Raw genomic sequence first — 26,014 nt, forward strand, 5'->3', positions numbered from 1 at the left:
TCGGAAGACAATGTCTCAAAGAGTTCAGTTCTTTTCAGTCTCTCCTTTGGCTAGCTCATTGGTTCATTGGGTTGTAGGGATTGTCTACATGTTACAAAAAGTATCTTTGTTAGCCTTCTTCGAGTGGTAATGCCTTTGTCATTCTTTCATAATTCTGAAACTAGTACAACTTTATCACCCTGATGATCATTTCCTCACTTGTTTTCTGCAGGTTCTGCGTAATAAAGTTCTTTACTTTCTTCGAGATCCTGCTGATCCCAACTACAATCCATTTCGTGATCTGATTGATGATCCTGTGCACAAGCATGCTCGCAGAGTTCTGTTGTCTGTTGCAGTTTATGGGAGTTTGATTGTGATGCTGGTATTTTTGCCAGTCAAACTTGCTATGCAGATGGCTCCTTCCACTTTTCCTCTTGACATATCGTAAGACAACGCTTTCTATTTTAAGAATCTGCTATTTCTTACTATGTTTTCTTTTCATGTTAATCTGCCAAGTTTATTTGCTCATTTTACAGCTGTTTGTTACAGGGTATCAGACCCATTTACTGAAATACCAGCTGATATGCTTCTCTTTCAAATCTGCATGCCATTTGCCATTGAGCATTTTAAATTGCGGACGACAATCAAGTCTCTTCTTCGCTGTTGGTTTACAGCAGTTGGATGGGCACTCGGTCTGACTAAGTTTTTGCTGCCCAGACCTGGCGAGAGTGGTGGCCAGGAAAATGGTAATGTTGAGCCAAGGCCGGATAGACTACAGGCAATTCCATTAGGACCTGAACAAGCTGCCCTGGCTCAATTTCCGGCAGTCGATGATGCAAACAGAGGCAATCTAGGATCTGGAAACTCTAATGTTTCAGAGCAGTATGATGCTGATGATCTAACTGATTCAGAGCAGTATGATACTGATCTCTGTTTATTTAATTTTCTTGGTTTAATAGCATATATTTAGTGGTTTCTGGCACTGCTTCTTAGATATCAATCTCTGTATCTGAGCAGGTACGGCTTTGTTCTTCGTATTGTCCTCTTGCTGGTGATTGCCTGGATGACTCTGCTTGTTATTAATTCTGCCTTGATAGTGGTTCCAATTTCACTTGGACGTGCACTTTTTAATGCAATTCCTCTTCTTCCAATCACTCATGGCATCAAGTGCAATGGTAGCGTTGTTGATTGGTTTGGTTTTTGGTTACCAGGCCCACACAACACGGGGAAATGCTGCTAATGTTCCTTTGGTTCCCTTTTTTTCAGATCTATATGCTTTCATCATTGGAAGCTATGCCATTTGGACTGCAATAGCTGGAGCAAGATATTCCATTGAGCATGTTAGAACGGAGAGGACAGCAGTTTTGTTTGGCCAAATTTGGAAGTGGTGTGGCATTGTCATTAAGAGCTCTGCATTATTGTCAATATGGGTAAGGGTTATTCTGGTTCTAATTTCTTTTATTTGTTAAGTTTCCTATTCTGTCCCGTTTTGTTTCTCATATGACTGGTGTTCTATACCTCCAATGTTTTTATTGGTGCCATGTTTCAGATTTTTGTCATTCCAGTATTAATTGGGTTGCTCTTTGAGCTCCTGGTGATTGTGCCAATGAGGGTGCCTGTGGATGAAAGTCCAGTTTTCCTCCTGTATCAGGATTGGGCATTAGGCCTCATTTTTCTGAAGATATGGACTAGATTGGTGAGTATTTTTATCACATTCCTGTGTGTTCCTGTTGACTAACATCCTTCTGTGGTGCACAACTGACTTTTAAACCGTAAAATGAGAATGCAATAGTTTAGCAGAGGATGAAGCCTAATTTTACTCAAAATTATTGATTTTGTATTGAGTGACCTGGAAGCAGTCATATTTATACATTGATCTTTGGGTTTATGGATTTGGAATAAGTGTAACATATTCTGCACATGTGATGTTTAAACTTTAAAATTCAAGTTGCATTAGTGTTGTCCATATCTGTTGTTTTTTGTTGTTTTCTTGGATGATATCTGTTCCTCTGTTATATTTGTTAACAGATTATGACTGCTAATGCTTGGTAGTAAGAGATCTGGAGAATGCTCTCAAATCTCATCATTGTAGTTCTCTTTTAGTTCAAGATTTATGGTTTTTATTCACAATATCTTGAAGAAATGAGGGTGTTGCAGAACTAAAATTTCCCTGGTGTAACAGGTTATGCTGGATCACATGATGCCCCTGGTAGATGAAAGCTGGCGGATAAAATTTGAAAGGGTGAGAGAAGATGGTTTCTCCAGGTTGCAAGGTCTTTGGGTGCTTAGAGAGATTGTTTTCCCTATCATTATGAACTTGTTGACAGCCCTGTGTGTACCATATGTCTTAGCCAGAGGGGTGTTCCCTGTGTTTGGGTACCCGTTAGTAGTAAATTCAGCAGTCTATCGTTTTGCATGGCTGGGATGCCTATGTTTCAGTGTGCTCTGGTTTTGTGCAAAGAGATTCCACATCTGGTTCACTAATCTTCATAATAGCATTCGCGATGATCGATATCTCATCGGTCGTAGGCTTCATAACTATGGGGAAGATTATCAAGACAAGCAAAATGAGGTAGGGATGTCCTCTGATGTCCATAGTTCTAACATGCATGGCTCTGGTTTGATCCGTAATGACAGAGAACCTGATGTAGGGTTGAGGTTGAGACGTGGTAATTGAAATGTTTATTAATTTCTGAAGCAGCCTTGTAGTAGTAGGTTTTGGTCCTAGTCTCATTAGGGTTTTTGTATAATTATTGAATACTTGTTCAAATGTTCATGTCAATAGCGCTCTTTACCATGTCAAGGGCTAGCAAGATGGCTCTCAGATTTTTCTAGTTATCACTGATCTTGTGCATATACAAATTAACTTAGAAGTAGGAAAACTGTGGAATTACAATGCAATATTTTGTTATGCTACATGGACTTGCAAGTAGATCACATATAGACTATGTGGTATACTGTATTTTTATACATAAATTCATAATGGATTTCTCAAAACTTGGAGCCGGTGAATCTTCTTCTTTCTAATTCTATGCTGATAATTATTATGTTTCTCTTCCTCCAAATACTCAAGAAATGAAAAATATTTAATCCATTTTTATTCTCTCAATCTAAAGATGCATAAGCATGGTCAGAATCGTGTCCAACCAAACACGAGAGAGGTAAGTTCTGAAGCGATGACAATATTTTATTAAATCGAAACGATTTTTGAAGAGTTAAAAGATGTGTGGGATACGGAAAATTTGTAGTATTTAGGATGGGATATTCACTATGAGGTGACATCTGAACAAACATGCCAAATTTTCTTAATTTGCAAATGTTTTCTTTATTAACATTGTTATGAATGTCTTTTTACCACAATACAAGTCACTTAGTAAAAATATAATTAGAAGAGTTGTTTAGATACTTTATAATTAATTAAGTTTGAAACTTGAAAATGATTTTGAAAATTTTCTTAATTTTTTTTTTTTTTTTTTTGTAATGATTTCATTAAACTGTTAATTTATATTTATTATTCTACTACTAATTTAGCGTTAGATTTATTTCTTAAAATTTTTAATATGTATATATATGATTTAGACTTACATAATTTAGCCTTAGATATTACATGACTATTGGTTAAATATTATAAAATTAGATTGTGTTTTAAATCCTAAGTTTATGATAAATGTATTTAGAGTGATAATTACTCAAATAGATAACTGTTTAAGATGTGATTACAATTATTATTTAAGAAATTTTAACAAAAAATTGAACACTCTTTTATTCTTATATAAAAACATAAATAATGAAATAATGTCATAGGCAGAAGATCAATAAGATATTGATGAAGACATGAATCAAGCAAAGTCGAACATATAGAGATTTATGAAATTAAGAACACGTACGAACGTGGAATAACTTGAATGATAATAAAATCTTCGAATAGACATGACTAAAATGGAGAAATGAGAAATAGATTTGCTTCAATGGTGGTACCAAAATGAAAGTCAATTCCCCATTTTACCCTAAATGACCTGTGTCATTTTATGCATGCTACTTTCTAGGGTTATGTCCAAGCCAATGGTCAAATTGTTACCAATAAAAGGTACTCTTTAACCAAGTGAAATGGTTGGTTGAAAGCATTATGCATTCACGCAATTGAATACACGAAGACAGAAGACCTTGATTCCCAAACCACTCAGCCTATTTGAATACACAAGTTTTTAAATATGAATATTTTTTTATCATTCAACTTGAGCCAATCATACATGCTATTCCATTACATCTTATATTAATTATGTTTGTAATTTTTTTTTTATATTTTAAATATAGTTTACATTTTTACTAATTAGGTTTAAATTTTAAATCTTTAATGATAAAAATAACAATAAAATCTATTTTCAGTACACATTTAATATGTATTATTATTATATGATCAAATGACTTTAAATTAAAGATAAAATACCATATAATCACATAAAGACACACATAAGAAAATACCCATTTATGCATTCATCGTGAATATGTATAATATTCCTATAAAAATTAATATAATTTATAGTTTAAAAAAACATTAAAAAATAACCGGTGGAAAGGCCCAGGCCAAGGCCCGACCCATCAGGCCCCTGTTCTGGATCCGATCCAGGTCCTGCAATTGGAGATAGGACCTGGGCCCTTCAACGGTTCGGCCCCCATTCGCTTAGTGTCTACGTAAATCACAAATACAGAGTCTAAGCACTCTTGTTTCCATAATATTATCTAACGTAATAATTTGAATCAAAGCAGCAATACAAGCGCAAAATCAAACACCAAACATAAACCATCCACCGTAATAATCCTCAAACTAGATCAGGAAACTCTCCTATCAGTTCAAAAAAATGAAAAAAATAATAATAAAGCCAATGCGGGCCCTGTCTCCAAGCCAAACATATCAAATGTATTTCCAGGACCAACATAAGAAACGAAGTTAATCAGTCAATGACAACGATGCCAGTTGATCAGCTGCGCTGCCTGCCGGCTGTTGCTGAGCAACATTCCTCAAAACCTCCATTGCCTCGGCCACCTTCGCTTTCAGAGCCTCTGGTGACTCGAGCAAGTGGAGAACCTCTGTTTGATCCATCTCCAAAAGCATTCCTGTAACCTTGGCTGCTGCTTCAGGCTCCAGCTGTTCCACATGTGGGTAAAGACTTTCCCCCAGCATCTATCAGATTAGTGACCAAGTAACTTCAGATATTCTGTCAAAACATTCCTCCAACTACACAGTATATGCAATGAAATTTTAAAGATCATTATGTGGTGTTATTACGGCTGTTATTCCATTTTACAACTCCAAATGCGCAAGACAGCTATAGTATTAATTATGCAAAAAAAATGAACTGTTTTGGTATAGTTGTCTGAATCAGCATTGTAAGTTCTATCTGAAAGGCAGCTAAATTCCTTAGTAATTCGGGGCATAAAGAATTATTAAGAAAATAACTAACCCCACTTTTTGTATTTTCCATCAAACTTTTGGAACTGGCAAAGCCACCAAGTTCACCAAACAGTTCAGAGTCTTTATCTAATTTGAATCAATAAAACAGTTGATACTCAAGAACATCGGCAACCAATTCAAGAACTAAACAAAATTATGGAATTAAAGTATTAAACACCTACCATCCTCTGCTGCTCTGGAGAGGCATTTGCAAGGGCAGAAGCCAAAGTCCCAATTGGAATTGGCTGAGGGATTGCTGCATTGCGCAAAGCCATACCACCCATGTCATATGGAACAGATAGCATTCCTCCAACACCAGGCATGGGAACATCAGGCAGTCCACGCCCAGAGGGGTAGCGGTAGACACGTCCCCTAGGAAGCATCTGTTAAATAGGCCATTTTATAAAGGTATGGTTACAGATGGGATAACATATGCAATATATACAGTAAATGAGCCACAACAGAATATCACCAACCTGTGGCTGCATTACAGGAACATGTTGTTGGGTTTGTTGCATAGCTCCTGCCCGTCTGCCACTAGGCCGCTGACTCTGTTGCCCTGGTGGAACCACTGGAACATAGAAATTCTGCATTGGGGCCCCAGCAGGTCTCATACCAGGAACAAGCTGCTGCTGATACCCAAATCCAGGCTGACAAATACATATGCATAATAAGAGACAGAACTCATGAAATATGATAGTCTATATCTAACTGCTGAAGAAATACAGACATCAATTAATCAGCAATAAAGATATTAGAAATATCAAACAAAGAAGACTGCATAAAAGAAATTTGTCAAATGGGAAGGTAGAAGTACCTGAGGAGGAATCATAGCAGGTGGAGCTTGACCATAGAATAGCTGTTGCCCAAGACCCGGACCACCAGGAGGGTACATTGGCATACGAGAAGCAACAGAAGGTGCCATAGCAACTGGCCGGATTTGAGAAAACTGAGCCTGTATAACAGTAGAAAACCGCACCAAAACATGATACGACAATATTACAATCAGGCATTAAAAAGCACCAAATATGAGAGATCTAAAAAGTTAAACTAAAAGATAAAACAATGTCCAACAAAATGAAGCAAGAAAAGTTTTTAAAGTTCAGACTACCAATGTCTTTCATTTAAGCTATGCATGCTCCAGGTAACTCATAACTGAAAGAAGTCTTAATCATGACAATGTTAACAAGGCACTAATGACACTAAACAGCAATCATTTGTCGAAAGCACACTAGCTTTTTCTTCCAGTTAAGTTGACTGTGACCACAAAACAAATATTAAAAAAAAACACAGACGTCAGATGGATCAAACCTGCAGCCTTGCTCTTCTATCTTCCTTGCGTTGTGCAAGTGCAACAAATAGAGGCTTGCTAACAACCATTTTTCCATTCATCTCCAGGATCTGTCCAAATAAGAAAGATCTATCAGCTTCAGTTAAGTCCCTGATTAGCGTGCACAAACATAACTTACAGCTCTAGATGCCTCTTCAGGAGTGGTGAATGCAACAAATCCTGATCCTCTGCTAATTCCGTTAGGGTCTCGCATCACCTGTTCAAAATTGCTTTGAAGCTACAATCATCAAATTAACAAAGCCAAATTTAGCGGATAGTTTCAGATACTACACACCTTGCATGATGTGATGGAACCAAATTGAGAGAACAGCTGCTTAAGCTTATCATCATCGATACTATCATCTAAATTTTTCATGTACAAGTTTGCACCCTGAAATTTATCTGCCACTTCCTTCATATTCTGCTCAAATCGATATTTTAACTCAAGTTCCCTTTCAGATTTCCTCTGGGCTTTCCCAACATACCATTCCTTATCATCAAATTTCTTTCCATTAAGGGCCTCAACAGCGTTTGCGGCATCATCAGCATTCTCAAAATTGACAAAACCAAAGCACTTTGATTTGCCATCTGCATCCCTCATCACCACAACACTAGTAATCGTGCCAAATTCACCAAAAATTTTCTGCAAATCTTCTTCAGTTATTGCTTCTGAGAGATTCTTTACATAAACATTGTTGAATTTGTTCATGTTGATTTCAGTTTCTCTCTCTTGTTTGCGGAGGAATGGCCCTACATAAACTTGCTTATCATTTAATAGCATACCATTCAGCTTCTCTATAGCTTTTTGGGCAGATTCCTCATTCTCAAATTGTACAAAGCCATAGCCTTTTGACAGACCATTCAAATCTGTTGCCACCTTGCAAGAGAGGATGTTCCCAAATGCAGAGAATGTTTCCTGTAACGCCTTGTGATCAATGGCCTTGTCCAGATTCTATCAATTTGAAAGAATAAGGAAAGTTAGCAAATTATTATTATTTGCTTCTAAAAAAATGTGAAGAGCAAGAAAAAGAAAAGAAATAAAAAGGATATATGAGAAGGAATAACAATGGTTGATATAAACATTTGAGACAAAATGAAAATTAAAAAGAGCACCCTACACTAGAGGTGGATACGAACTGAACCGAGACTAAACACCCCCTGGCTTGAGCTAGACTAGAGTTCAACAGACCAATATTAAAAGTAGTTGGAGATCAGTTTGAATGAAAAATGATTCAATTCAGCACTTGAATTTGTGGCTCACATTCACAACCAGAGTTCAAGGTTCATTGACAAAATAATATTGTTTTACCTGATAATGGATAAAATGACATCATTTTGACAATTATTTGACATAAGCCAAATTGGGCAACAAACCAAATTCGAACCGAATTGAGTCATCCCCTGGCTTGTCAGTCAAACCAAGCCGAACTCCCTTTAGTTTGAGTTCAACTTAGTTTTAAAAATGAATTGACTTGAACTCGTTTGGGTCCAGCCCAACCCAACACAGTCAACATACTGATTGCCAAATATATATTATGGTACCACACCTATGGTGACTTTTTATTCATTTGACATCATGATTTAAGTCCAAAACCAGGGACACACACACACACATGCCGGACCAAATTCTTTATTAAGAAAATTACTTGGGGCTCAATAAAAGCCATATAACACAACTACATCAAGGTTAAAATCTGCAATGTCATAATAATATGGTATTGCTCTTCTGTCACACCATAAAGATTTTACCTAATAAATATTTGCCCCCAATTTTTATTTAATATTTTGAAAGGAGGGCCATTGACAATAAATACAAGCTACTGCTCTATTTCCCACTAAAAAACAAACAAGAGAACATGAAATTGCTACCAATTTTATTCTCCTTTTTGGCAACTTTCCCAAAACAAAATATAATATGTAGTTATTAGACTTGTGCAAAGCCACCCAGCAAGAGAAAAATAAGAGAGGATTCAGAAAACCAGATTTTCTGAACCATATATAGGGCAGCATACAAGTCTGCAAAAACATGTCAAAAAAATACCTTGATAAATATATTCCCTGCTCCACTTTTCCGAAGAGTAGGGTCGCGATGAGAATACATAATCCTAATAGGCTTTCCATTCACAGGAGTGAAGTTCAGCACATCCAATGCCCTTGCCGCTGTTAAAAATTTCAACAAATGTAAGATTTTAACATGATCCAAGAAATGTATACTCAACAATAGGACATTTAATTAGAGAAGATGTGTGAATCACTAACACACTTGTATGCTGATGGTTAAGCTGAAGTATGGGATTTATCATCTTTCAAAAAATCATAATCTCATCCCAAAACAGATGCTATAGGACAGTGAATGGATTAAAAACTCAAAATCTCTACAATAAATTAAATAATCACATCATCATTTTTATATTTATATGACCTTGGCAACACAGCAAATCATATCATTCTTTGCCATCAAAGGTCAATATGGTCTTTGATAAATCAAGATGATACCAAACAGAGCTATCAAAATCTTAAACTCATGAAGCCAACTAGTCAAGATCCCAAGTCAAATACAAAGTAATTTAATTGAGGTTCTCCACATCAGGATTGCCTGCAAGCAAGTGAAAGGATAAAAATTTACTAATTTCTGATGTAAAATGTTTCACATTGGCAATATCTACGATGCAAATAAGAAATAGCTAAGTGCTATAGGTTGAATCAATTGGATGGCATTCGTCTTCACTTAAAATTTGTGGTTTGTTGAGCTGTTTGGTCAATTTACATAAATCAAAGATCTCCCAACCATGATACCTCTGGTTTCTTAATAAAAATCAAAAGAACTAAATGGGTAATTTCCACACCCGACATTTTCCTAATACCATATAGCTTAATGCTAAAGGCAAATGTGTGTGTCTAATACCCTAGTTCTCAATACAACAATACCTTTCATGTAGTATTTGGGATGCACAGTTTTCCCCAAGTTTGATTCATGTGTGCATTCCAGCAGGAGCAGGCTTCAAATATATATAATTACAGCATTTCTTGTGTCATTAATTATCATTTATCGATGCAAAATTTAGCTTATGATCTTTCTATTAATTATCCTAAACCCATCCCCACAAATACCACCATTGCAAATTGACCGGACAACACTAAAATCTATTTTTTTGTGGAAAGACAATGTGAAAGATATACTGATAGTAACAAGACACTGAAACATAAATGTTACTACACCAACTCCAAAGGTTGGGCACAGTGGTAAAAGCTCTTTGTTTTCAGCCAAGGGGACAAAGGTTCAAAATAAATAAATCTAGGGAACTGATTACTGAGAAATTGAAGTAACCAGCTCCTTCAAAGAGGGAATTGCAGTAAAGCTAATTCCTCTATAAACTCCATCACCTTTTAATGAAAAAGGAAAAAATGCACAGGTAAGTAGATGCATTTTGTATATAAATTTTTGCAATTTTAAAATAAATAAATCTAGAGAACTGATTACTGAGAAATTGTGCCGAAATGGTTATTACACTGCAAAATCCAAAAATTAATGCATCTATTTCCTATAACAACAAAGAAAGTGTTTTATCCTATAAAAAGGAGCCTCTTAAAACTGAACAGGAAGTAATACCCTGATAATCAGATTTCTTTATATTTCCTATAAACTATAAAATAAGGGGTATTTTTGTAAACTTTAGCTTTTCAGGAAAGGGATATAGTGATGTTTTACATTCCTCTCTATAATGGAAGAATTAAAGAAACGTCCTTGTGCCAAATTTTTTCTAGTAAACCTACTGCAAAACTTGCAAGCAATACATTACATTTCTCTTCTTATACTCCTTTCTTCCTAAAAAATCTCACTTCTATTGTCATCAAACTCTGTAACCATACCCTTTTCTATCACACTTCCTAACCTAAAATAGTTCCACTTGCACAAACCCAGTACATAAAAAATTTTAAACATTAACACAACACAAATTTAATTTTCACAGCTATAATTAGGAACCTAGAACAAACCTAAAACTACTACCTTGGACTAACCCAGAAATGCAGATCTAACTCAAAAGCAGGGAAAAACCAAGGAAACCTAATCCGTCTTACATTCTTTAGATTTTTTTTTTTTGATAACCCGAACTTTCATAAAGAGCAAACTCGAGTTCAAGACTGGTGCTCTCAAAACCCAAAAATCTTCAACGAACAGAAAAAACCTCTCAGTTCACAAGCTCCAAAGAATGAAACCGAAGCCTTGCAAGAGAACCCCCAAGCCTGACCACCTATTAATCCCCACGGTTCCTTTTTTGACACGCTATTGGCTCTATAGTACCTATTTTATGTCAATCCAAAAGAATCTTACGAAAATTAATTTCCTTTTTCCAATTCAGCGTTTCTCCATGCAAGAGATAAAGCTATTCAAAGAAGCAAGCCTATTTCTGAATAAAAACAAATAACAAAATACAAGAAACAATAATGTTCATACGAACTGGACAAGCAATAAACATAAAAATTTGAACAATTAACTTGAAAGGCAAGAACTCACCATCATGTGGATTGCTGTAATTAACGTAACCGTAACCCAGTGATCGACGGGTCGACAAGTCCCGGCAAACCCGAACTGAAACCACCTGACTGATCTGATTAAATAGATCGTACAGCTGGGAATCCGAGACGTTCTCCTCCAGATCGCCCACGTAAAGCGACGTCGTCACGAATTGATTGGCCCCGCCATTCACGTTCTGTCCCTGAACAGCCGCCTGAGCTTGACCCTGAGCCATCTTTTAAGCCAACAAAAAAAAACAACGAGAACAGAAACCCTAGTTTTCTTTTCTTTTTTTCCCTCAAAGTTTTTTTTTTTTTGGTTTTCTCTTCCCTCTCCTCTTGTTATTCTTCAAAACCAAACCAAACCGTAAACAACATAGACAAACAAAAGACAGAACCAAAGAGAACTGGACACAGAAACCCAAAGTGTTTTTGTTTACTGTTTAATATTTTGCTTTTTTTGTTTTTGTTTTTACTAAATGGATAGAGAGATAGATAGATGAGGAGAGGGAAGCGACAGGGAGGTAAAGAGATTGTCGCCGCCGGTAGAGAGTAACGCTGTGGCGACGCGCGAGAGAGAATGAGATGATGAGAAAATTTTTTTTTTATGGTTCGAAAAGAGAGCAGCTAAACTGCACTAAAAATTAATTTTAGAGGCGGTCTGATTCTTATACTCGCTGTAATGCAAAAGTTTAGACCCTAGGATGATGAATGAACAGATCTCCACCGTCAGATTTCACGAGTGGGGTCCAGATGACCGAGTGAAAAATAGATGGAACTGGCAAAGATAAGGTAGGTTAGCGGTTTGGTGAGAAAAATCACTCGCGGTAACCGTAAGTGCGCACGATTTCTGCAGTTAATTTAATAAAGCTAGTTTAGAAAACCTGCTTAACCCTCTTATAAGGGATAGAAATTTTACCGAGAAGTGATTGTAATTGAAAAAGAAGAGAGTGAATCGACTTTAAGTTTGGATTAATGCTGTTATTATGGTGATAATTTAGTAAAATTTTACTTCGTATGAGGGCAATTATGATAATTCAATCGATGATTTCAGGAAAGTAATCTTTGTTATTATGGAGTTTATTGATTCCAACCTATCTATAAATCATAAAAATTAGTTGGTAGATGATCCAGAAAATAACACATCATTGGTATGTAAAGTCCATTATGCCTTTTAGGGTTAGATTATGAGCGATCATCGGTCGGGTTTGAATTTGAATTATGGGTACAAAAAGTATTTGAATTTAAAATGGAGCTCAGGCCATAGGGTACTTAACTTTATAAGATTTTGAGTGGTTTGTATATGTAAACAAAGTAACATCAGCTTAATAAATTCAAAATAATATTGTTTTACTCAATATTATATTTTATAAAATGTGCAAAATGACATTATTTTACTATATAATTTGATTTTAAAATAATGTCGTTATGTTTTAAGTTTATTGAGCTCAAATTATGAGCTCAAATTCAACTCTTACTAATTTGAGCTCTTATCTATAATACTGAACTCAAGTATTACTCACCATATTTTAAACTCGTTGAGTTCAACTTCTTTTATATTGAATAGAGTTTGAGTAGACTCAAGTTTTAGTTTTATTTGATTCAAATCCCCTTTTCAATTATTTATAATTAAAAGTAAAATTATATATATTCTGAAAGACAGTATCAACACTTAGTACTAACTCATATGATAGATGTCACATCACTTAACATGTATCAATTTTGTTATATTAGTCAATTAATTAAAAAAAACGAATGTGATCTCAACTCTCACCCATTGATCTATGATTTTGCACGATAACCAACACATATTCTCTTAAGTGATTCAAGTTCACTTTTTAGTGAAGTGACTCAATTATCAGCATACCATTCATCTATTCCTTTTTCTCATTATAACTTTTTATTATTTAGGATAAAAGTAGATAAAGTGAAAGATTTCGATGATGAGATGAAGTGTGTGTAGACGGCATTGGGTGGTAGATCGGGTGAGGGTGAGTTAGTATTTTTTTCCACAGTCAAGTTAATGATTGCATCCATATCCTTGTTATGGTAGCATAAGGAGTTGTGTAATTGAGTAGAGAAAAGAGCAGGGAAGGAGATGGACAAGTGAGAGTTTGGTTTACAAAGACCTCGATTGGATAGCATTGGAGAGACTATCAAATGATTATCCAGCAAATCAAATAGGCTTAATCTTCTCTTATCAAAATCACATTTTCAATTCTACTGGAGTTTGGTGAAATTATCTGCGAATTTGGGGAATAATTGTGGGCAAGAAAAAAAGTTAAAATTAGAGACTGGCATGTGAACATTGAATATTCAAATAGATGTATTCGAAAGTCAAATGTAAAAAAAAAAACATGGGAAATAAATTTGTCCTCTTGACTAATTTCATTGACTTTTCAATTATATTAACATTCAAAAATTAAAGATGGATTTTTCATATGGCTATAAATCTCACTCTTTTGATTGAGTCTCTTATATTATTTTATTGACCAAAGGATTGATTTTACCCCAGTTTTAATATAAAGATAAATATATATTTATAGTATTTCAAATATTTAAACACTCATTCATAGACTAATTTCTATTAAAATTTTATATTAAGAGTAAGGGCAAAATCATAATATTATTAATAAATCTTAAAAACCTAAAAATTTATATCATTTTCTCTTTTTCGTTAAAAAAAATAACAATTTTTCTTATGATTAAACTTTGAAAAACTACATTTCCTTTCTATGATTTTTTCTTCCATCTCCAACAATCAGATACCATTTTCACTATCAATCGACCTTTACACCATCTTTTTCTCCTATTGTCGATGTTCCCATCAAACCAATTTTTCTTCAGTTGGATGAAGATGATTTGTCTTCATTCGACCGATGAATTGGCATCAGACAAATCTTTTGATATCGATCTGTTAGTCGAATAAAAACGATTAGTCTTTGTCCGGTTGAAGAGATGAAAGCGATAAATTGTTTTTGTCTTTTCATTGGACGAAGACAATTCGTCTTCTTCAAACGAAATTGGTTTGATAGAAACATCGAAGATAGAAGAAGAAGATGGTGGGAAGACCTATCAATAATAAGAATAAGAATGATATTTTATTATAAGAGAAAAAAGAAAAAACCTAGAAAAAAATATAATTTTTTAAAATTTAATTATAAAAAATATTATTTTTAAAATTAAATTAAAAAATAATATAAATTTTTAAAAATTGAAAATTAATAATAAAATAACAAATTTATCTTTATTTTAAAATTCCCCACATATATATTTACCTTTACCTTGCAATTTGGTGGGAAATAATTCTTTGGCTTTATTTTATTTATTTCAACTTGAAAAGTATGCTTGTCGTACTAATCTTGAAGAGAGTCAAAGCCTCTAACAAGTAGCAACCACACAAAACGCTGAAATAGGAGTCGGTCCACATTCCACAATTGGCGCGTGTATGAACTGAAAAGTGAAAACCAGAGCCAACCTTTTTACCCTTTACTTTTCCACTCACGCAACTTCCATTCTCCTCTTCTCTTTTCTTTTATTCATTCCAATCTCACTTATTATATAATTTAAGCTGGGATCAACCGATAAAACACCTTCATTTCCATTCATAATTTATAAAAAAATTTTAAAGACAATAATGAGCTCCATTTCTGTGCTCACTTGTCTCACCCTCGTACGACTCCACGGCGTTCACTCGCTTCCCCATCCTCACTTTCCCTGCACACTAGTAACCGCCATATCACCGGTTCGTTCTAAGAGCCGACGTTGCAGTTTCTCTCGAGCGCCGCCGGCTTTCGCTCATAACGGCGCCGGGATCACGAACTCCGTTCCGGTAAATCTGTTTTTCTTCGATTGTTTATGCATTTCTTTTATTAGGTGTACGTGAGAGCTTATATATATGGTTGATCTGAAATATTTAATTCGTGGAATAATTTAAGCTTGCCAATTTGACTCACGTTTTGAAACTTCACGTTGTACACAGTACAACTGTAAGCTAAAATACCGTTGAGATTCTACATGAAGGATATATAATAATAAAAGCACTATTGATAAATAAAAGTATTATTATCATTTTTCTTTTTTGGATTCAAATGATTTTACATGAAAAAGAACCGTCAAAGTTTGTAGGAGCCGTGTTTGATAAGCTTAAATTACTAGAAAATAGAACAGTTCCATGGAAGGCAAGAGACACAAGAAGGGGAAGGAAGTACATTAAATAAGATGTTCAGTCAACAAAAATTTGATGTTTTGGCTTGTAGCAAAAATCAATAGTAGAGAATACTACATCATCTTTAAAAGGTTTTAAAACTCTTGCCTGGCATCAATAGATGCTATAATATGCGTGTTACATTTAGATCAATCGCCACATGTAATTTTCTTAGATATTTTCCATGTATGGAATTGCAGTACAATTTGCATGGCATAAGAGTAGCTGTAAATGGCTTCGAAGTTACTGTTTTTGTTCTATGAAATCAAATAAATTTGATCCGAAAAACTTGATCTGATTGTTTCAGTTTTGGTTTTTTTTTTTTTTCATTTTGTTTTCGTAGATTGTGAAGTTTGAATATAAATACTTGAGAATAGAGAATTTAGGACTTTTTGAAGATAAAAGTAAAAGGAATTGAATTGTTTGATCCGAATAAAAATATCTTAAATGTGTATTAATTTAAAGGACAACATGGTCAAACATTTTAATAATTTAAAGTAGTAGTATATGTACAGTTTTTTTCCAAGATAAAAAATGACCTCTTAATATATCTACTTTGATAATTTTTTTCAGCCAAGAAATGGAACATACACGGTTGGTGATTTTATGACCAGGAAGGAGGATTTACATGTTGTGAAGACTACAACAACGGTTGATGAAGGTATTTCTGACACATGAAAGAGAACTTTGGTATATTTTTGGTCATCTTTTAATTGACAATATATTGTTGTTACAGCACTTGAGTGTCTTGTCGAGAAGAGAATAACTGGTTTTCCTGTAATAGATGATGACTGGAAACTGGTAATTTCAATTACTTTCAGATTTTCTGTTTGCATATGAACATTATCTCTATTTTCTTCTTTCTACTGCGTGAGCTTTCTGTAGTTGCAAGAATTTTTGCTTAATGTTAATGTAAATTGGCATAATATCTTATTTTGTAAATTGAAAATTCCATTTAATGACACTATTTACAATCTCTAGGAACTCTTATCTTTAAAATAATTGAGAATGACGTGGAGAATTTTTTTTCTTTTTTTTCTCAAAATATCAAAACAGATTGTATTTGAATGTGCATCACTCTATACCTTGATGTAGATGTGTTTCTCACTATGGAATCAAATGAAACTTTGAGTTTAGTTATCTTATTGCACTTAATAAAGATTTCTGCCTTAAAATAGTTTTTTCTGCTGAAAAGGATCCATTTATAAAAATTTAGGTTGACAATCACCTCACCTCCTCAATTTTTGAAGGATATCCAGTTTTGAGATGAGAATATTGTTTTTCCCTGTAGATGTTTTGGCAGTGAATCACAACTCATTCAATGAGGCACCAGGTAGATGAGGTGTCAAGTTATTGCAACATGCCTATTTTCTTGAATGAGGAACCTGTGAGGCTACAGTTTATGGTTTTTGAAATCCTCATATTTGCTAACTATTACTGGACAAAGTAGCACGGAAACTTACAATGGGATGCGTTTCCACGTTTCAGAAACGTTTCCGTTTCCGAAACTTGTAGGAAACGTCTCGGCTCATTTCAAAATTTTTAAAAAATTTTGAAACACGTTTCTTTTAGAAGAAAAATTGTAAAATCGATTAAACACATATTTTTTGTATTTTCAAATCGAAAATGTCTTTAAATCTCATATTGAATTCATCTCCTCTCTACTTTTCAATGTGTTATTCATCTCTTCCCTAACATATCATATAGATTGGTGTGTATTGTTATTTTTTTCTTAAATATCTATGTGTGTTTGCTCAAGAACAATTTACAATAGATTCTATGATTCTATTTTATAGTATTCTTTCTCTTCATTCTTTTTTTTATTATTTATTTTTATATTATACAAGTTTATGTATTTTTGTTATAAAAAATTTAGTATTTATAAAAAAACCTTTATATTTTTCATATTTATAAGTTTCTCCACGTTTCCATTTCCTATATTTTAAAAAAAATGTGTTTCCACGTTTCCGTTTCCATGCTACATAGTTATTGGAAAACCATTTTTTTAATTGATATGAAATATCTAAATTAGCTCAACATATAATGTCAATGTGCTTGTATTTTTCCAATGTAATCAACAATATTATAATTTTCTGTGCAGGTTGGTGTTGTTTCAGATTATGACCTGTTAGCAATTGACTCCATATCAGGTAGTATCAGAATGAAGCCCAGAGTTTAGGTTCTCTTTCTTTTTCTTCCTGTTTGATTCAGGGAATCTCATTCATGTTCTGGTCCCTCATTCGTTCAATTAGTTGATGGGCGATGCTTCTCAAGAGAACATAGCTGATGATAACATGTTCCTTGTTGGCATAACAGTTCATTCAATATTTTAATTTGGTCCTTGGCCCTTTAACTTTGTTAGGAAATTCTAAAGCTACTAGGAATATTGGGAAATGTACATCTGCACAAATTTAAACATGTTAAGATTTGTTTTAAAAAAATCTAAAATTCGAGCTCCAAAACTCTTCAATTTTTTATTGGAAGCAGATTAGGGCTGTGTGGAATTTTGGAGGAGTTTAATAGAACTGTTGATAGCGACTTTGTCACAAATTGATTTCTTCTTATAAGGATTGCCGAGTAAAATGTAACATATCCTTTTTTCTCTGTTTTCATAGTTCTTATTACTCACTTTGGGAGGGACTAACTGCTATAAGGTTTCAGAATTGCAAACTATATTTTGTACAGATAGTTATATGTACAAAATATAGGACATTTGTATCAGATAAATGTGACACGGAAGTTTCTCACTGGGTGGCTTTAGCCCTAGCCTTACCTAGTTCCTTCATCACTAGCTTGACCTAACAAGTCCAAATTTATTTTGGTACTTTTCACTTTAAATCACTCTGCTTTGCCACAGTGCTTGCTGCTGGGCGCTGGCTCTCAATGTCGCTTAACATTTTCTGTCTTATATTTGATGCTTTCGAGATTCTAGATGAAACTGTTATTGATTACTTTATTTTTAATGGCTGTTAGGTTGCAATCAAAATGATGCAAACTTGTTTCCTAATGTCAATAGTTCTTGGAAAGTATGTATGACCATTATCTTTCATTTTCTTGTCCTAAGCTTTATTATAAGTAACTTCAGTTAAACAAATGCTACACTTATGTAGTATCCTGATTTTGTATACCAAGAGGTGTGATTCTGATTTGACATAGTTACATACATCTCATCCCATCATTTTTGAATGGTAGACAAATTAACTATTACATCACTTGAGATACAAAATTTGGATGCTTCATAACCATACTTTGTTGTAATTTTGAATGTTGCTCTTTCTTAATTATTGATCATTTTGGCAGACATTCAATGAGATACAAAGACTGCTTAGTAAGAATAATGGAAAAGTTGTTGGTGACTTGATGACACCTACTCCACTTGTTGTTTATGAAAATACCAACTTAGAAGATGCTGCTAGGTATTGGATTCATCTGCTTTTTCAATATCTGTTTTTTGTACATTTGAAAATTTTCTGATCTGCTTGCATATCAATTTTCCATTTTTTATTTAAGAATCTAAAGAAACAAGTGTTTATTTTAGGATTCCTTTCTTCGGACTTCTGTAAGAATGGAACTAAATCTTATGTTATTTTATGGCCTTCAAAATGGTGTGATGTGATTCTCAAATATTATCTATCAACTGTAATGCTGACCATCCTTTTTTATATACTTTCTGCATAAAATTTAAAAGCATACTGTCACACTTGATTGCACTAAGTCAAATCTCTGATGAAAGGTTGTTGCTAGAAACAAAATACCGGAGATTGCCAGTGGTAGACGGTGATGGCAAGCTGGTAAGAATTTTGATACTAACATCTCTTACTGAAAATCTCAACTCTTTGGATGTGCTCATCAAAAGTAGGCATTCTCTGTCTCTCTCTGATCAGTGCACGTTCTTAAATTTTGAAGGTCGGAATCATCACAAGGGGAAATGTTGTTAGAGCGGCTCTGCATATAAAACATTCAGGTGAAAAGTTGACGTGATTGTCAGATTACAAGTATGATCTTGATGCTGCCATTCTATTATCAACATCTTGTATGCAGTCAGTTCTACATTTTACTTAACTGGGCTATGTATAGTGCAGGGTAGTTCTGGTGGTCCTAGATAATATAATTTGCCCTAGTTCAACTATTGGAGGCTAACAGGTAATAGGCTTCTTGCCCTTGGAGCCTCCTGGATATTGAATGCTTTGCAATTATTCCCTTGAACTTTCAGTAAAATTGGTATATATAGGCGTGATAAATATTGAATTTTTAGCTTGGATCAAAATCTGTCTGGAGCAGTATGATTTTTGTATTATAAAATATAAATAGTTTTCTTCTAGTTATTTTGCTGGGAGCTTATTTGTTTTAAGTCTCCATCATTGGGCTATTGATAATACTTTTTACAACGGTGTATTACAGTATTATTTTCAAATAAAATATAAAAACCAAGTTTGTTTGTTCAGCCTTATTAGCATAAAAAATATATTATATTATTAAGAGATGAGATTACTCTGAAACGCCATCTTTTACTGCATATAAAAGGTTTTGATAATTTTTTATTATCAATAATATTATATATAATATAGAAAGTAATCTATCACAATAGATAATTTGAGTGATAAAAAAGAAAATTTTATATATAAAAAAATATAAATATAAATTTTCTTTGATAATATATCATAATTAAATTATTAATTTATCTAGTTCAATAATTATGTGATGTTACAAAACTTTGGGTTTGTTGTGTCAAGTGTGGGTAATTCGGTCTTATAAAATGTGAAGATTCAGTTTAAGTGAGATTCTAAATAAATAAATATATATATATATATATATATATATATATATATATATATAGAAGGTAATCTTGTTATTAACAAAATATTATTATTTTTAATTAATATAATAAGTAATATAAAAAATATTATAAAATAATTATCTTAAAAGCATTTAAATAAAATATACGTTAGTATTATTTTATTATCTTTAATAAAATATAATAATTATTTATAATAATTTATATAAAATAATCTTTTAACTATTTTATCTTCGAGATAATCTTTTAATTTTAATAATAAAATATTATCTGAATTAAATACTTTCACCATTCTTTTTTGTTTTGTTCAATGTTGATTAAATGATGATGCCCTTTCCTTAGGGGCGTTTGTTTTAATGTATAAAAAAATTACTTTGATAATTTATATTTTATTATTAATAATATTTTATTTGATTGTGAGATAATAAAATATTTTAATAATTTTTATTATCGATTGTGATATGATAAATAATATAAAAGATAATTTAAATATTACATTCATCTTAAGTAATAAAAAAAATTTATTATAATTAATTTTTAAGATAAATTACCTCATTTAAATACTATCTTAATTAACATAAAAATATTTTAAAATAATTATATTTTAAAATATTTAAATAAAATAATATATTAATAATTTTTTTATTTTTAATTAAAAATAATAATTATTTATATTTATTAAATTTTATCTAATATAATAATTATTTATATATAATAAACTTTTAAATAATTTATATTTAAAATAATTTATATAAACTGTTATCCAAATTAAACACCTTCACACAATCAGTTAGACTATCATAATTTGCAATCCCATGGACGTGAGAGAGAGTTTGAAAATAGTTACTTTGTATGTCACCTCAACAATTTCTAGACCATTGGATTGTATTAAATCTATGGTGTGAAAATTCGTGTAAATCATTTAAGTCAAAATTTTAAATTAAAAGAACCCTACTATGAAACCAGAGGTTCAAGTTTTGAGAATAAACAGGGTTAGTGGACTTATTCTCATCAAAGTATTTTTTTTTTTAGTTTTTATTTTTTAATTTTAAAAATTTTATTTATTTATTTATTTATAGACAATTAAATCTGTTAATTTTAAAAATAAAATCGATATTTCATATGTAATATTAAAAATAAACTTAAATTTTATTTTCTTTCTTCTCTCTAAACTTTAAAACTCATCATTTTTTTCTACACTAAATTTTAAAAAATTATATTTTTTTCCCCTAGAGTTTGGTTTGCAAACTCTCTCCAACAATATATCTTCTTTTATTTAAACCTCTAATTGATGCGTTTTAAGTAGAGAAGACAAAAAGTTTCATCAGAAAAATAAAATTTTTCATCTTTTTAGAAAAATATGAGATTTTTGTCTTTATTTGAGAAGATAAAAAGTTTCATCTCTTGACTTCAAATGTGTTGATCGGAAATCTATATAAGAGAAAAAAGCTCACTGAAAAAAGAGGGAGAAATTGTCAGTAATGATACCAGAGTATAAAAACTAAATTTCAGGGGGGAAATATTTTTTTTAAAATTTAGTTTAAAAGAAAAATGTTTAATTTTTAAAGTTTAGAAGGGAGAATAAAATAAAATATTAAAAATATAAGATTTTATTAATTTTAATTATTTATAAATACATAAATAATATTTTTAAAATTAAAAGATGAAAAAAAAAAAAAAAAAGGATTGATTGGGTGGGAATAAGTCCTTTGGCCAATAAATAATGATAGTAATGGCAGTCTTGTTAGTATCGCCCATGCCATTATGATGCTATCTCTTAAAATATATATATATATATATATATATATATATATATATATATATATATATAGACGAGAGAGAGAGTATTTGGATGTGAATAATGATAGAAGTAAAAAAATTAAAACTAAAATGTAAAAGACAATATAAAAATATTTAATTTATCATTGGAATAAGAAATATAATATATAAAATTATATTGATGGACGTTTATTATGTTGGATTAGGTGAAATAAAAAATATTAGTATTTTACTTTATATTTATATAGTTATTTAAAAAATTATTTTAAAAAATTAATTAGTAAAAATAAAATTTTTAAAAAATAAATTATGGTAAAAAATAGATTATTATTGAAAACTATTAACCAAACACTTTCTTAGTGTTTAATTGTTAAGTGTTCCTAAATTATAATTTCATATAAAAGGCCTCCTTTCATGTTTTCTAAAATTGTATTTATGATTTATTTTGAATAATATTTTATTATTAAAAATAAAAAAATTTAAAAATAAATTATTTATGAGATTATTATGTATAAATATTTATTATGTTGGATAAAATTTTATAAGAATTGATAAATATAAATAATAATTTTATTTGATTAAAGATAATAAACAAATATTAAAATATAATTTTATTTAAATATAATTATTTTAAAATATATTTTATATTATTTATTATAATAATTAAAAATAAAAATATTTTAATTTTAAAAAATAATAAATAAAAATAAATTTATAATTAATATTTAAAATAAAATGATAAAAATAATCACATCATCGTCTCTATTATCCCACCCAACCGAGCTCCAAAGGATAATGGTCCATCGTGTCGGAATTGTGATTGACTCCTCATTGATAACTACTGCGTTCCCACGGGAAACTGGGAAAGCACATTTTGCAATAGTCTGACGTCCCTGCACATGTAAGCTATTTTGTATGGTAGTCGTCCAACCTACTAATGAAATTGCGACTCAGAAAGTAAAATCATCTCTGCTCTACCCGTTATTTCTTCCTTTTCAGGAATAGGAATATTTAATTTCCCTATAAATCTCCCCTGTTTCTCTCTTTATCCTACACCAAGTGCACGGTACTCCCTCTCATTTCTTTTCTCTGTTTTCTCTTCTGTGTGTATCCATGGACTCAAAATCTTCTCCAGTTGAAATGTTCTTCTTCCCCTATGTTGGAGGAGGCCATCAAATCCCCATGGTTGACATGGCTAGAATCTTTGCATCTCATGGTGCTAAATCCACCATCATCGCAACCCCAAAACACGCTCTTTCTTTCCAAAAATCAATTAGCCGTGACCAAGAATTGGGCCTCTCAATCTCCATCGAGACTCTTCATTTACCAGACGACACAGACATAGCAGACACAGACATGTCCGCTTCACCACGCACTGACACTTCCATGCTTGAAGAACCGCTCAAAGCACTTCTTGCTGAGCACAGACCAGATTGCATCGTTCATGATGTGTTTCATCGTTGGTCTGCCGATGCAATCAACGGTCTTGGTATTCCGAGACTTGTGTTTAATGGGAATGGTTGCTTCTCCCGTTGTGTCGCGGAAAATATGGGAAAGTATAAGCCTCATGAGACGGTGAGTTCTGATTATGAGCCTTTTGTTGTTCCTGGTCTTCCTGATCGAGTTGAACTCACCAAATCTCAGGTTCCGGTTATGATGAGACCGCCTAATCAAAATGGGTTTGGTCCTAGAAAGATGGGAAAGCCTGAAGAGAACAGTTTTGGGGTTGTGGTTAATAGTTTTTATGAATTGGAGCCGGCTTATGTTGAGTATTTGAAGAAAGAGATGGGTAACAAAGCATGGCTTGTTGGACCAGTTTCTTTATGTAACAGGAATGTTGAGGATAAAGCTGAAAGAGGCAAAAAGGCCACCATTGATGAACAGCAAGTTCTTAGTTTTCTTGATTCAAAAGAATCCAGTTCGGTTCTTTACATTAGTTTTGGGAGCTTAGCTCGTTTGGCCCCTGAACAGCTCCTGGAGATTGCCTACGGACTTGAGGCTTCTAATCACCCATTCATTTGGGCTGTTGGAAAGATTTTCCGATCCGCTGGGAAGGAGAAAGAAAATGAAGAAGCTTGGCTTCCCGATGGATTTGAAGAGAGAATTAGAGAGTCCAAAAGAGGACTAATTATAAGAGGATGGGCACCACAGCTTTTGATACTAGAACACCCAGCAATTGGGGGTTTTCTTACACATTGTGGCTGGAACTCGACACTTGAAGGTGTTTGTGCTGGTCTGCCAATGATTACTTGGCCTATAGCCGCAGAACAGTTTTCGAATGAGAAATTGATTGCCGATGTGTTGAAGATTGGTGTGAAAGTTGGGAGCCTGCACTGGGTGTCCTGGAGCACCGAGCCTTGGGCGGCTGTGGGGAGAGACAAAGTGGAGGCATCGGTGAAAAGGCTGATGGGTGGCGGTGAGGAGGCGGTGGAAATGAGGAGAAGAGCGAGGGAGCTCCGAGAAAAGGCCAAGAGAGGTGTTGAAGAAAGTGGCTCATCTTATATGGATGCTGATTCTCTGATTCAAGAGCTCAAATCTCTCCGGAACCCTTGAGTCTTGAAGTCTATTTGCTCAAAGACTAACTTTTGGCATCACAAAAAGTTTGAATCATTTGCGCAAAAAGCTTTATTGCTATGAAACCTAATATTAATACATGAAAGATAATCTTATTGATAAATGAAGCCACCAACCATTTAGAGGATTGAAAGAAACTTTTTCTCATATATGAAACCCAACTCAATTAAGGTAAGACCAACATTTCTCGTATGTTTGGAGACTTGAAGTTACACCTTAAATATTTCATTTCACTTTTATTGCTAGAGGTTATCCAAAGCCAATCAATTCACATATTTTCCCATTCTCTTGATCATGTTGAAACTTGTATCATTAATGAGAATGAGGAAAAGATTGCCTTGTCATTGTCGATTGTGCTAAAATATTTGTATGGGTAATGAAAACTAGAAAATTTGGACAAAATGGTCCACTAATTTGATATATGATGCCAGGGGCGTCTTCTTATCCATAGTGCGAATTTGGAGATGCGCATGGGATTTGAGTGTTTATTTGCAGCAAATATTTATTTGGATAGAGCCTTCTCATTGCGAGGTTGGCCCCAAACTGGTTGGGCATAACAGAGAGGCTTCAAATAACATCACATGAAATTATTCCATATTTTAAGGATGTGTTTGTTTTTATTAATCTAAAAGATCATTGGATATTAATTATTTGTTATATTTGATAAAATTTATTAAATTTTATTTATATATAAATAATTATTATATTTGATTAGAAATAATAAAAAATACTAAGATATTATTTTACTTAAATATCTTTGACTGTAATTATTTTAAAATATTTTTTAGTATATTAATTAAAAATAAGAATATTTTTATACTAAAAAATTAATAAGTAAAGATATAATCATAATATAATCAATCTTATATTGGTAATCTTACAAGGTAAAGATGATAATCAAATTATTATTTATATTATCTATTATATCATTATTATTAATAAAAAATTATCGAAATCTCTTATGATCTAATAAACTAAATAACATAAATAATAATTTGAGTAATATTTCAGGCATGCTAATTTGATTTATTCTTATTATAACAATAAATCCAAAATTTTATTCCTATTCTAATTATACGAAAATTGAATAATTCCTATACATTTGGTTAAGAAAAGAAAATCGAATATGGACACATGATAGAATAGAAAAATTGTCTTATAAATGTTAAAAAGTTAAATTATCGAACTTGTGCTCCCTCCTCACTATCTCCTAATGAAGAGACTTAGATTTTTGTTCTAAGTTAATTTGTAAGTAGATGGTATATTTGATTATTACTCGAATATATTATCTTAATGAATATAACCAAAGAAGGGTTGCTATCACGTGAGAAATGAATATATATTTCACCAATAAATAAGTTAAAATATTTCTAATTTTACAAT

General features: G+C 32.5%; 3 protein-coding genes and 1 pseudogene across 12 annotated transcripts; 3 read left to right on the plus strand and 1 right to left on the minus strand.

The window, feature by feature from the left end:
- Window positions 1-7: 7 nt before the first annotated feature.
- On the plus strand, window positions 8-2,976 carry LOC123206652 (annotated as a pseudogene).
- Window positions 2,977-4,683: 1,707 nt separating this feature from the next.
- LOC123206625 (polyadenylate-binding protein 2-like) lies at window positions 4,684-11,904 on the minus strand. Of its 2 annotated transcripts, none has more exons than XM_044623812.1 (9): window positions 11,278-11,902; window positions 8,803-8,921; window positions 7,057-7,713; window positions 6,901-6,978; window positions 6,743-6,832; window positions 6,249-6,386; window positions 5,908-6,081; window positions 5,614-5,814; window positions 4,684-5,161 (listed from the first exon to the last, which is right to left on the minus strand). In XM_044623812.1, the coding sequence occupies exons 1-9, from the start codon at window positions 11,510-11,512 to the stop codon at window positions 4,928-4,930; spliced, it is 1,926 nt and encodes a 641-aa protein (XP_044479747.1). In that variant the 5' UTR covers window positions 11,513-11,902; the 3' UTR covers window positions 4,684-4,927. The 2 variants fall into 2 exon arrangements, with proteins under 2 accessions (XP_044479747.1, XP_044479748.1); XM_044623813.1 differs by having other exon boundaries at window positions 5,005-5,215; window positions 11,278-11,904.
- A 2,857-nt stretch (window positions 11,905-14,761) lies between these two features.
- On the plus strand, window positions 14,762-19,927 carry LOC123206623 (CBS domain-containing protein CBSX1, chloroplastic-like). Of its 9 annotated transcripts, none has more exons than XM_044623803.1 (9): window positions 14,769-15,108; window positions 16,057-16,144; window positions 16,220-16,284; window positions 17,585-17,633; window positions 18,457-18,509; window positions 18,784-18,899; window positions 19,172-19,274; window positions 19,390-19,478; window positions 19,561-19,927. In XM_044623803.1, the coding sequence occupies exons 1-8, from the start codon at window positions 14,914-14,916 to the stop codon at window positions 19,462-19,464; spliced, it is 744 nt and encodes a 247-aa protein (XP_044479738.1). In that variant the 5' UTR covers window positions 14,769-14,913; the 3' UTR covers window positions 19,465-19,478; window positions 19,561-19,927. The 9 variants fall into 9 exon arrangements, with proteins under 9 accessions (XP_044479744.1, XP_044479738.1, XP_044479736.1 ...); XM_044623801.1 differs by having other exon boundaries at window positions 19,390-19,447; XM_044623802.1 differs by having other exon boundaries at window positions 14,770-15,108; window positions 19,566-19,927.
- A 3,123-nt stretch (window positions 19,928-23,050) lies between these two features.
- On the plus strand, window positions 23,051-25,079 carry LOC123206660 (abscisate beta-glucosyltransferase-like). Its single transcript, XM_044623855.1, has one exon. The coding sequence runs from the start codon at window positions 23,171-23,173 to the stop codon at window positions 24,608-24,610; it is 1,440 nt and encodes a 479-aa protein (XP_044479790.1). The 5' UTR covers window positions 23,051-23,170; the 3' UTR covers window positions 24,611-25,079.
- Window positions 25,080-26,014: the final 935 nt, after the last annotated feature.

This window comes from Mangifera indica, unplaced genomic scaffold, assembly GCF_011075055.1.
Source record: "Mangifera indica cultivar Alphonso unplaced genomic scaffold, CATAS_Mindica_2.1 Un_0044, whole genome shotgun sequence".
Taxonomy (NCBI): Eukaryota; Viridiplantae; Streptophyta; class Magnoliopsida; order Sapindales; family Anacardiaceae; genus Mangifera; species Mangifera indica.